At 34.8% G+C, this 12,382-nt stretch overlaps 1 protein-coding gene across 1 annotated transcript in view; it reads left to right on the plus strand.

Moving 5' to 3' along the window:
* LOC109060020 (glutamate receptor-interacting protein 2-like) overlaps positions 1–6,765 on the plus strand; it is a 119,962-nt gene extending 113,197 nt beyond the window's left edge. The window contains exons 21-24 of the mRNA XM_042712477.1: positions 12–129; positions 2,285–2,512; positions 4,047–4,193; positions 5,170–6,765. Coding sequence (XP_042568411.1) covers positions 12–129; positions 2,285–2,512; positions 4,047–4,193; positions 5,170–5,367 — 691 coding nt within the window. The 3' untranslated portion in view covers positions 5,368–6,765. The remainder of the gene's footprint in view (positions 1–11; positions 130–2,284; positions 2,513–4,046; positions 4,194–5,169) is intronic.
* Positions 6,766–12,382: the final 5,617 nt, after the last annotated feature.

Raw genomic sequence — 12,382 nt, forward strand, 5'->3', positions numbered from 1 at the left:
GTCTGCCGCAGATACAGCAGCCAGACGCATGCCGACGGCCTCATGATGGAGCAGGAGGACAGTTTCTGGTGCCAGGCCCTGGAGGACCTGGAGACCTGCGGTCAGTCTGAGCTCCTGCGCGAGATCGAGGTAAACTGCTCACGGATAAGACAGAAATGAACAAGAGGAATGATGGCGTTTCTCTGAAGAAAAAGTTTATAGCTTGCACTTGCGGTGTAATGATGTCAATATCAATAATGTAAGTCATTTGATGCATTAAACACAATCACAAATTAATTAAATATTATGTAATTAATATGTTAAAAGACCCTTTTCACATTTCAAGGGTTCTCAGAAGTGGAAGTCGTCAAAGTTGGGCAAACTTCTATAGTTTGGAATGGAAAGGGTACAAAAAAAAAATATTAAGTAAAAATAATAATAATAATAAAAAGGAAAATAAAAAATTATGAAATAAAGTTGAAATAAAATAATATATAAATATCAAATGAAAATCTTTAAAATGTTTTATATTTTTAAGTTGAAGTAAATTCCAGAAGAAAAAATAATTTCAGTTAAAATATTTCAGTTAAAATATTTCAGTTAAAACTAATAAAAATGGCAAAGCACATAACCGAATTGCTAAAACTTAAATTAAAATCATAATGAAAACTAAAAATATTTTAATTAAGAAAATAGACATTATTCTTTTTTTTGTACTTATTTATCTCAAAATAATAGTTTCATTATAAAAGACGAGAATGAAGAGAAAGTGATAGATAATAATAATAATAATAATTATTATTATTATTATTATTATTATTTATTAATTTAACTTGAAATGATCTATTATTTGTCTTTTAATGTGTTAAATAAAATAACAATAATTAAAAAGGCACATGCACATGTTTCATAGACAGACTCAGAAGCTCTCTTTGTACAGTCCCAGTGAATTATGCCAGACTGTGGTAATCTGCCGCGTCCTCCACAGCCAAGCCTTTAAATCTTGCCTTCAAGATGAGGAATTGTGCCGTAAAAGTTGTGAATTCTTTTGGCCTGTGTTTGCATCATTACCTTATTTAAATAACTCCTGTAGTGAGTCGAGTGCTAAAACACCACAGACGCTGCATGCACATACACACCACCATCAGCAGGCGCAGATCATTCTTGTGAGTTCCCTTTTTTAAAGTTGGAAATCCCAAATCACCAATCACTACAATCCTGCTCCCACAAAATCGGGCTCTGAATGGTGACTGAGGGCTCATTTCACACCTGATGGTTCAAAACAATGAGCTTTGTTCTTACACAAGCAATTGAGGAGAGTTACGAAAGTATATTGGGAAGTGTTTTTATCAGATGTTTGATGACACTTGCAAGCAAGGTCAGCCATGGATGACATGTTTCTTCATCGATACTTCACTTTCTGTGCTGCCACTGTTTTCAGTGTAATAGCAGTAAATGGGTTGCTGTCATCTCTTCTGAAGTCACACGGTAGCTTTGTGTGTGGAACATACTGAAATTGAAATATAATTCACATTCGTCGTTCCAGGTTTCATGTCAGTGACATCAAATGCATTTGCCTCAACAGTCATTAAAGGAATTTCTGTGGAAAAGAGCAGCCAGCACATTCTTCACAATGTTTATTTTTGTGTTGTGCAGAATAATAGAATGTAGGCTAATGGGCGCCTTACAAGCTATTTTTAAAAGCACAAGCATTTCTGAACAACAAACTAGTTAAAGGATATTCATCACAAGGTTAAGAGAGGTGCTTTGTGGTTTCTGAGGGACTTTACAGAAGAATCTGTTGTAGTTGCCTTCTCAAAATCATGTATTACTGTATGTTCAAGCCAGCAATAATCTGAAGTTATGTCATAAAGGCATAATGGACTGCAGCTTTCCAAGTAATCGGCGATTTCTTGTACGCTAACTGTGTTTTAAAAGTGATTTCATGAGCGTAGATCCATGCTGATCCTTATGTGTCTTGGTTTGAGTTAAATACTATTGAATTACAGCTTGAAAGAGTCACAAATATCTGAACTCACAATTAACACACATTTCAGTCGCAGCTCATTGGAAATAAATGGATCTGGAGATCATTAAAGGCAAATGTGGATGGGCTTCACATCCTCTGGTTAATAGGGTTTGATTAGATGAGAAAACTGCTTAATGAGAGCCCAATCAGAGGCTTCCTATTGAAACAATGTGGCCTAAAGGCCCTTTCACATGACAAGAGTTGAACGCACTGGGGAACGTTGGCATGTAAAAAAGCCAATAATTATTAATGTCTGTGGTTGTTTTCCACTCGTAGGCATCAATAATGACCGGCAGTGCCCTGAGTTTGGGTGTAGAGGGTGGAAAGGCCCACGGCGAGACGGTCAGCCAGCCTCACCTCAGCCCTCTGAGAAAAGCCCCGCATCTCCTCAACGAGACCAAGAACAAGAGCACGCTCCGCATGTCCGAGAAGACCTGGGAGTCACGGAGGATCAAAGAAGAGATCCAGGACATCCTGTCACCCACACCTTTAGAGCTGCACAAGGTGGGCGGACTCCACTATATGAGTTAAACAAATGTTTGAAAATAAAACAAGTTTCACTTCCTTCTGAGGTTTTGGTCAGTTTGGTTGGTATTAGTAACCACTGGGACTGTAAGAACAGCATTCATCTCAGAAAACGTCCCTGGCAAAGGGCAGGGAGATACATCAGGTCCCATCAACATAACCGTGGTTTATTTCCAAGGAAGATTGACATGTCCTGGGAGTTGCTTTGATGATTTGTTTGCTTGTTGTTTTTTTTTTTTTTTTTTTTTTTTTTTTTTTTACTTTGCTTTGTTTTTTTGCTATGCTTTGCTTTGCTTTTTTTATTTCAGAGGCAAACTGACATGTCCTAGGAGTTGCTTTAAAGATTTTTTGTAGTTTTGTTTGTAGTTTAGTTTGTTTTTGTTTGGCTTCATTTGTTGTTGTTGCTTTGGTTATTATGTTTGTTTGTTTTGTTTAGGAGATGTAAATAACTACAGTTTTGGAAAATCATCTTTAAAATGGCATTAATTTACTTGAAAATATGTTGCAGATATTAAAAATACATTATTATGCAGATTTGTTTCTCTGGAATTTTTTACTGGGCAACATTACAAAAAAAAAAAAATAAATTAAATGTAATCAGATCATTGATAGATTGACTTGATTGATTGATTTTCAGATAATTTCATGCAGATTTGTTTCTCTGGAATTTTTTACTGGGCAACATTACAAAAAAAAAAAGAAATCATTTTATCTGCTGTTTCCAGAATAAATGCATTTTCCAAAAGAAATGAACACTAGAGGCAGTAAAACTCAGACACCTTTTATTCCTTTTCACACAAATTGGAAGTTTCGATTAATAAAGCGTAATTTTCGCACAATTACTTGAAGAATATCATGTTATGAGTTCAAAACAATATTAATATGTTGGGATATTTGAAAACTGATGCTTTTGAATGTTAACATCGCACATATCCAGCTTCATATCTATGGGTTTTCATAGACAGTAGGATTGTTCGGTAGCTCAAGGAGTACGGAGATGTACTTGAGAGGCGAGGAGCTCTGGTTTGAATCCCATGTAACCACAGTTTGACAAAGCAGTTCAAATCTGCATATAAGGAAGTTCAAATGACACGGTTGCATCAACAAATGCAGTTTTATATTAGTTTTCAATTAACTTTTAGCGACAGTCCCCGGATATTTGAATTCTGATCCGCCGCAATACGTACCAGAAGCAACATAATAAAAACACAGCAATACATACTATTTCAACATAATAGAAATGTACCAGGGTTCACGAATTGAACCAGTGTTTTAGTGCCACTCAGTGGACATTTCTCTTTGAAACTGCGGCAAAACGTGCAGTAAGGTACGTAAAAATGGTGTTGCACAAAAAGTGCACAGAGGTATGTATTTTATTTTATTTTATTTTATTTTACAGCCCAAGGACTTGTTTTTGTGACCTATTCCTTTAAGATTTCAACATATTCTGCTGAACATGTTTCGAAGAAATTAGCTCATGGTTAAATTGTTAAAATAGTTTTGTGCTCAACAGGTGACTGTGATGAAAGACCCAGAAAGCGATGACTTTGGATTCAGCGTATCGGACGGTTTCTTGGAAAAGGGTGTTTATGTGAACATGATCAGACCTGAGGGTCCAGCGGACCGCGCTGGACTCAAACCGTACGACAGGATCCTTCAGGTGCCTCTTCTCAGATCACCACACGCTGGTTTCCCAGCACCCCTCCCTTTCCCCAGCTATACGATCTGCCCAGCTCGGTTAAATATAAACTCACTCTGAGAGGGCCAGAATGAGGTATGAGAGTGTCAATAGGCCTTTGACTCTGGGAGGACATGTTGAGTTAAAAAGTGATTTGACTGGATCTTCTGCGTGGTTACACAGCACTTGTGGTCAAATCTTAAAGAAACGTCCCCCTATCGCTAATCTACCACACTTCACTGGCTGTGGAAATGATTAAATCTGTTTTAAGATTATACTTAACAGCTGTGGTGTGTCAACCACAGATAACACACAGCAAGCAGAGTTTGTTTGCCTGTAGAGGTTGAAAAAAGATGCTATAGTTTAGTTTAGTTGTAGGTGCTTGCTTTATGGTGTCTGGTTTTGTATGCTTGTTTTCATATTTAATAATGGGTTGAAATTTTCAGAACAAACTTAACTTGAAGTTGCATTAACATTAGTATGATGAAAAGTTATTTTAAAGACTATAACAAAATACAATTCTGTAGAACATTTAAACCATTAAGTCTGTTAATTAATTAAGTCTATTAAGTATTTTAGAAAAAAAAACAGTTTGATAAAAAAAATATATTTTATAAATATATATAAAAAAAAGATATTTATTAACCATAAAAAAAAAATATTTATATATATATATATATAATTAATAGATATTATATATAATAAAAATATATATTAGTTTTAGTTATTGTGTTAAAACTTTTTTTTTTCACTTAGTTGCCAACATTTCTTATTTAGTTATTTATTTACTTAATGGTTTTAATCTAATATTTTTACTTTATTTCAACTTTATTGCAATTAACAATAAAATACTTTTTAAGTTAACAATATCAACATGCTACTGCTAAGCTGAAGATACTAAACATAATTTTTCTTACTTGAATTCTTCTGAATTTGATGTCTAAATGTTTTTCTCCAGGTGAACCACGTGCGGACACGAGATTTCGACTGCTGCTTAGCTGTTCCTCTCATCACAGAGGCCGGAGACAGACTTGAGTTGGTGATTAGCAGAAACCCATTAGCACAGCCGGGTGTCACCCAACCCCACGACAGCCATCCACACTTCAACCCCGTAGGCCATTCCCGCGAGCACCAGACCAGCACGCTGGACCTGTGACCACTGGGTAACTCAGACTATGACCACACCAGACCATTTGTTGCAACAGACTATCAGAGGGAGCCATGTTTCAATGCTTTCATTACAAAGCTCAAATGAACTCAAATATCCAGATTATAAGGAGCGATCGTGGAAATGAAACAATAAAAGATTTGAGCCAGTTTTCAGTACAAAATTCAAAAGGATCTGAGCCACTTAAAAAAAAAATAATAATAATAATTTTTGACTACTGCAATGCACACACCATACATCTACTTCACGTCATCAAAACTCATTTTTCTTTTCTTTACAGTGGAGCCTCGCACGTGATATGGGGGCAGAAATGTATATAATGGCCACAAAAAAAATATTAATTTATTCTCTTGATTTAATTAGTCTCCTAGTTTTAGTAAATCATGGCCACATTGTTTTGATTCATTCCCTCATTTTTTTTTTTAAACCGTGGTCACAAAGTACTGATTTGTTTCCTCGTTTTAGTAAATTGTGGCCACCGTGTACTGATTCGTTCCCTTGTTTTAGCTAACCGTGATTGCGTAATACTAATTCGTTCCCTTTATTTTTTGTTTTATTTAATCCGTGGTAACATAGTACTGATTTGTTGCCTTGTTTTGGTAAACTGTTGGTCAAAACAAAGGAATGAAATAATTTAACATGACAACGATTCAACTAAAATGAGGAAACAAATTCTTAATTTTTTCTTTTCTTTTCATTTCTTTTTTCTTTTCTTTTTATTTAAATTTTTGTTTACATTTTTTGTTTGTTTTGTTTTCAGATACAAACATACTGTCCAAATGTTTACAAAACAGAAAGAAAAGAAAAAGAATTCGCTTTTGAAGTTGATCGCCATTAGACATAAGCAGTTTTTAAATGTGTCTTATGTTTCCATTTTTAGTAACAAGTGTTTTTCCTTCCACAGAAAACCACTAATTAAGTTTTATTTTTGTTTTAGTCCTGGATGAGTCACTGCGGGAATACCTTCAGGCACACATTGTCCTTTCTCACATACACTATTACTATAAACAGACCAAACACAGCCATTCTTTGTCCCCTGCATGCATAAATACTATAGACTCCCTACAAATAAACTTAAATTTGCCTCTGTGTCAGACACAAACATACACACAAACGCTTCAGGCCATGAGTGCCACAACATCAGTGCACATGGTGACTGCCTGCTGCTTTAAAAAGGAAGTTGCTGTTTGAAATATTGCCAACAAAGACTTCATAACCTCTCTGTAAACAGCACATTTCTTATTTCATGGGAGTATAATGCATTTTCCATGAATAGGATATATTTTAATGTGGCATTACTTTTTTAATGCAATTGACACAAAATCCTATGTTTTTATCATGAGGTCGATTAGATATGCTAAAATATTACATAATATAACAAAATTCCAAATTTTACATAATATAAAATGTTAAAATACCTATTTTTTATATTTATTACTCATTTAATGTTATTTTGACATAATCTGTTAAATATTTTCCACAGTTTTGACTTCAAATAATTGTAGTCAAAATAATTTTTTAATCTTAACACGTTTTATCCACCAGAAACAAGATTTTGCTTCGTACTGTATGTATTCCCACATTACAAAAAAAAAAAAAAAGGTACATTTCCTAGGAAGTGACATTATTTGGACACTTTCAACATGGCAGAAAAATAATATAATAAATAATATAATTATTTTTTTTCTAAATATTTACATAAATATTAGTGTTGACTATATTGATCAAGCTTAAATGTTCAACTGTGTTATTATAAGAAAAAATTATCAAACAATTGTAGTATTTTTTTTTGACAAATATAGATATCAATAACTACAAACCAACATCTGATTCCAAACTAGCTAGCTTCAACTGAGTGGTGGCTTAACTTTGGCAAAATTTTAAAAACAGTGTTACAACAATTTCAAACCTTATATAAATTAGATAGAAATTAAAACATGTAATTTGACCGAAATTAACAATCATCATTTTCTGCAGGAAAGTGATTTATTTTTATTAAATGATCCATTACCTGTTTTGTACCCTATTTGTTTGCATTTGCTTAAGATACTTTCATGAGAAACAAGACGGCGTGATAATAAAATGCAAACACTTAATTTGTTGACACTTTTTTAGTTAGCACATGTACACACATAATTCTATTACTTACATCCTCAAACGGCCACATATACAGCACTCTCATGCAGCAATAAAACCGAGGTCTGACATGTCCTGACTTCATTGACATGTCAATGATTTCTTGAAAAGCTTCTCGTAGTAAGTACAGTGGTAACCCTACCTTCTCTCTCCACATACCTCTCTTTATCTTTTAACACCAAACTGATGCCGCAATGTAGCATTCGCTCCAGTCCCCACAAACATCCTGGCCTCAAGGGCACGTTCTTTCATGGTAGACTGCCGCCAAGCTGCCATTTGCCACCACTGGCCAAATATTACAAATGTTTCCACCACAGGCTATTTCAGACACATCAGTTCAGGAGCGTTTGTAAAGCCATCACATCGTTAACTCGTGTTCCGCACTTGTAGGGCACCCAGGTTTTACAAAGATCACATCTCTGTGGACATGCAGCCCCACAGTCTATTAACCTCCATTAAACATTTATCTAGTGTTTCACAAATATGATTTATGGTCTCCATTGGGCCATGGTGGAATACTTCTTGACATCTGAAAGGGGAACTGAGGACGTTTAGTGTCTTCTGTTGTGTTGTGTGTTTGGATCATGGAATATTCCGCTGCTATGAGAACCGTTTCACAGGACAATTCTTTTGTAGAACATTTGACGTGAACAACTGGTAAAAGTAAACTTGTTTGAGGGTGTGTCTGATCCCTTTGTGTAGGTGTAGGTTTGTGGGTTTGAGACGTATGGAATCTGATGTCTTTGAAGTTCCTCGAAAACCACCGTTAGCACGCCTAATCTAGGAATCAAGAACCGGTTTTATTCTGGGAACTGGTTCTATTTTTTTTATATGCAAAGGGGACACTGTGTTCTAAATACTCTAAAGAAAAAAAAACAAACAAAAACAATGTCTTTAATTGGTTTACGATTCTAATATACATAGTTGGGACAGACCCTACACAGTATTTTTATCCTGGATGAAGAAATATATCATTTTTACTAATCCAACTTAGTTAACTGAAGGAATAGTTTAATCATGTTTTATTTTACCAAATTTATTACCGAAATTTTAGCGCAAAGCTATCGTATGTGCTTTTTGCAACTTGATGGACATGGTCACTATGAACTGTTGTTGTATAAAAATGAGCTGCATGAACATTTTTATTTATTTTTTCCTACACATAATAAATTATACCGTATGTTCTTAAAAATAAAGGTTACAAAAGGGGGTTGCCATAGAAGAGTGATGCCATAGAAGAATCATTTTTGGTTCCCCAAAAGAACCTTTCAGTGATCAGTTCTTAAAAGAACCATTTTTTTTTCTTAGTCTTAAGAACATTTAAAAAATCTAAAGAGCATTTTTACTTCTATAAAGAACCTTTTATGGAATGGAATGTTTCCATGGATGTTAAAGTCTTCTTATGGAGCCATCAATGTTGATTAAGAACCTTTATTTTTTAGAGTGTACAGGTTTGAACTAACATAAAGGTGAGTAAATAATGTCAGAATTTTCATTGTGGGGTAAAGTACTCCTTAAAACTCTAAAAAGTTACCCACCGATGAAAGCTACTGTATTTTTTGTCTCTGTATAGGTTGCAGATTTAAAGAGGTTTCCTCAGTTCACCTCATAACCAAAAGCAAATGCTCAGCTCTGATTTTTGAGGTTATTTCTCCTTAAGTGTGGTCGTGTCCGCACCAAAACACTTATGCTCTGTAATTATTTGTGGATTAGGTGAATTTATTTCCTCACCCTGCAGTCTTTACTACCATGTTGAAAAGCACAAGCAAAATCTATTTGCAGTAAGGTAGAAAGCACTCATTGTTCTACAAGATTTTGTTGAACAATCAGAGTCTCTGTTTAGGCCCATCGCATTAGGAGTCTACCCAGGGCTCGCTCCTAGGCCCCTTTTAAGTTTTCTCTCTTTTTTTTTTTTTTCCCACAACCTTCCTGTCAGTTGTGTAATTCAACCAACTGCCTCCAAAAGCTGACTGCAAAAAATAAGACCTTTATTTTATTTTTTTTTGAGTCTACTTTGTGGTAGACCACATTTTGTCTGCAGGTCATCACATTGCAGGCCAGTAAATGAAGTGTCATAGGAGGGGCTGTTTTCATTTCACAGACATTTAACCATGGTATTGTTCAGAGTAAGTATTTTAACATGTTGTATGTACTATTCCAGGAGGAAAGACAATGTGGTTCCTTTTATATGTGCAATATTGAGACCAGAGAAGGCTTTTACATAAGCTTTATAAAGCTCCAAACATGTTCATCCCTATGCATTTTGAATTCCTGATAAATGTGTGCATTGATATTACTGTGTATTTTTGAATGTGTAATATGAAAGTTCTATTCTCTGTACAGTATTTTTGTATGAACTCTAAACCTTGCTGTTTCCACAGCGTATTTGAAGCACAATGGCGAAAGAGAACTGATAATCAAATATATTCTGGTTTGGTGTGAAGACCCATTCTTAATCGATATGGGAATGTGCTAATGATATCCTTTTTTAAAAACAACTAAATAAAAGAGGTAAAATGCACCACTCTTAAGTCGTATTCAATGTGTTTGATCACATTAAATGGAAATTTGTGCGAGGCCACTGATTCTTGATATATATCCTTTAGATCAAGACTCTGTGCCTCAAATTTTTACCTACAGTATAAGTTATGTTTATCTGCGCTTAACATAAATGCACCATTTTATTAGATCTTCTAGTTTTATAGTAATTTATATATATATATATATATATATATATATATATATATATATAATGTATGTGCTGAATCAACACTCTGCCCTTGCAAAAGTTGCTCTGCGAGGCTCTAAATCGAGTAAATAAGTCTTTGAAAGACTTCCAATACGAAGGCAAAGGTTTCACCTGTCACATAATGCAGGCGTCACACTTCATGGTGAAGTCATCAGGTCCAAGTAGAGCAGAGGTAAGCTGGGCTGAAATGTACTGTGCTCTCTCCCACAGGACCTGATTTAACCCCTGAGTCTCTGTGAGTGATTGGCTGGTCACGTTATTCTACTGGTGAGTTGTCAAGCAGCCAGTGCCTTTGAGATGCAGTTCTGTTTTAGACCTTTCTTTTCTAAACGTGCTTTTCAACACCTGAGAAATGGAGAGGGTTATTTTTGAAAGTGAATTGTGGGCGTTAAGCTGTACAACACAAGCACAAAGGATCACTTTTGCTCACTATGTGAATTATACAACCACTTTCTATGAGGTCTAAAGGTAATTTTGTGGCACTTGTGTTGCATAACCGAAACTGTTTTTCAGTGCTCCTTTAGCAAATTGTCAAATATCCAGTATCCTGACTTGTACATGTGAATATATGAGAAAAATGCTTATATGTGAGACATAATGACAGCACTTATGTTGATGTTTTACCTGATAATGAACTGAACAGACTGTACTTGAGCAGCATGCTGTTGCTATGGTTACGTCCTCAGGCCAACATGACTCCAGTTCCGGAGTTGTCTCTGTGATGCCGGGTAAAAATAAGCATTCTGACTTTTGCATTGACTTTCGTGGATGATCTACATTTGTAGATATGTAGATATTGATACAGTTGATATTTAAATGGATAGATAGTCAGATGTGAAGATGTACAGTGGAGGGATGGATGAATGGATAGATAATATTCAGATGGATAGATAGATCCATTCACCAGCAGTATGGCTTTGTAGTAAAGTGTTTCTTTTTTGTTTGTAGGTCCTAGTAAGTAGCCAAAAATTCAATATTTACGTGTCAAAGATGCTGAGGTCAGGAAAAAAACACACACAGAGATTGTATACTCAACATTTAAGCCAAACAAAACATTACGTCAGTTTATATAACTAAACGGAACCAAACACTGAAGAAATAGTATTATGGTAAAATTATATTTTACATATTCTGAATGTTAAATGTTCACCACAAACAGAAGGGTTTTAAAAGATAAATGTTTATTAAGAGATAAAAACTTTTTTTCAATTTTTTTTTTTTTTTTTTTGGGAGGGGTATACAGCAAAATCTTTATCTATACACTTGATTTTTTTTTACTTACAGATATCCTCGAAATAAAAAAATAAAACATTTCTGATCATTACTTTAAAAAGGTTCTCTCTCGCATTTATAAACACTGCCCCCTTTAGCTGTTCTTTAAAAATGGAAGGGTTTCAAAAACGTGCAACAGCGGGAAACCAGTCTCTGTTATTAAAACACACCCTGAGACTGCACATTAATCTCTGTATTACTAAAAAAAAATTGTGCCTCTCTCAACATTTATATTTACATTTCTGTAATGAAGCATCCCAAAGGTAGCAAGGCAGAAGCTGTTGAGATCAATTGAGCATCTCCCTTTGCGATTGGCTACAGTTTTAACTTGGCCAAGTCAAAAAAAATCATATTTAATTCGATAAATTTAATCCATAACATTGGCATAATCCTTAGAATTAAGCTTTACTTTCTAATTTAAAAAAAGTATAAATTATCACAGTAAGTAGATCTGCATTGAGTTTTTGGTGTTAATTCAGCACACCATGGACGGCAGCTTAAATTGGCCCCTGTTCATTGTTTCTGACATATTACAACAGCTTAAAAATCATACGCAATTCCACACTTCCATGCACCAACTTTCTGAAAGACAGGTGAAGACAGAAACGATACATATCGTTCTACAAAGTATTGCACATTACAGTTCGCATCAAGCTTTTTTTTTTTTCATTTTGTTTGTCGATTAACAGTTGTGGATGAGATCTATTGGTAATTGACACGACAGTCAAATACAGTGATGTTTCTGAATACAAAAGGCAAATGTGATTGGAAATAAAAACAGATTTGATACAAAACATATGAAACTACCCTTAATCTATGTGGCTTTTAAATATTGCCAGGCAACTT

The sequence above is a fragment of the Cyprinus carpio genome, chromosome A22, assembly GCF_018340385.1.
Source record: "Cyprinus carpio isolate SPL01 chromosome A22, ASM1834038v1, whole genome shotgun sequence".
Classification (NCBI taxonomy): domain Eukaryota; kingdom Metazoa; phylum Chordata; class Actinopteri; order Cypriniformes; family Cyprinidae; genus Cyprinus; species Cyprinus carpio.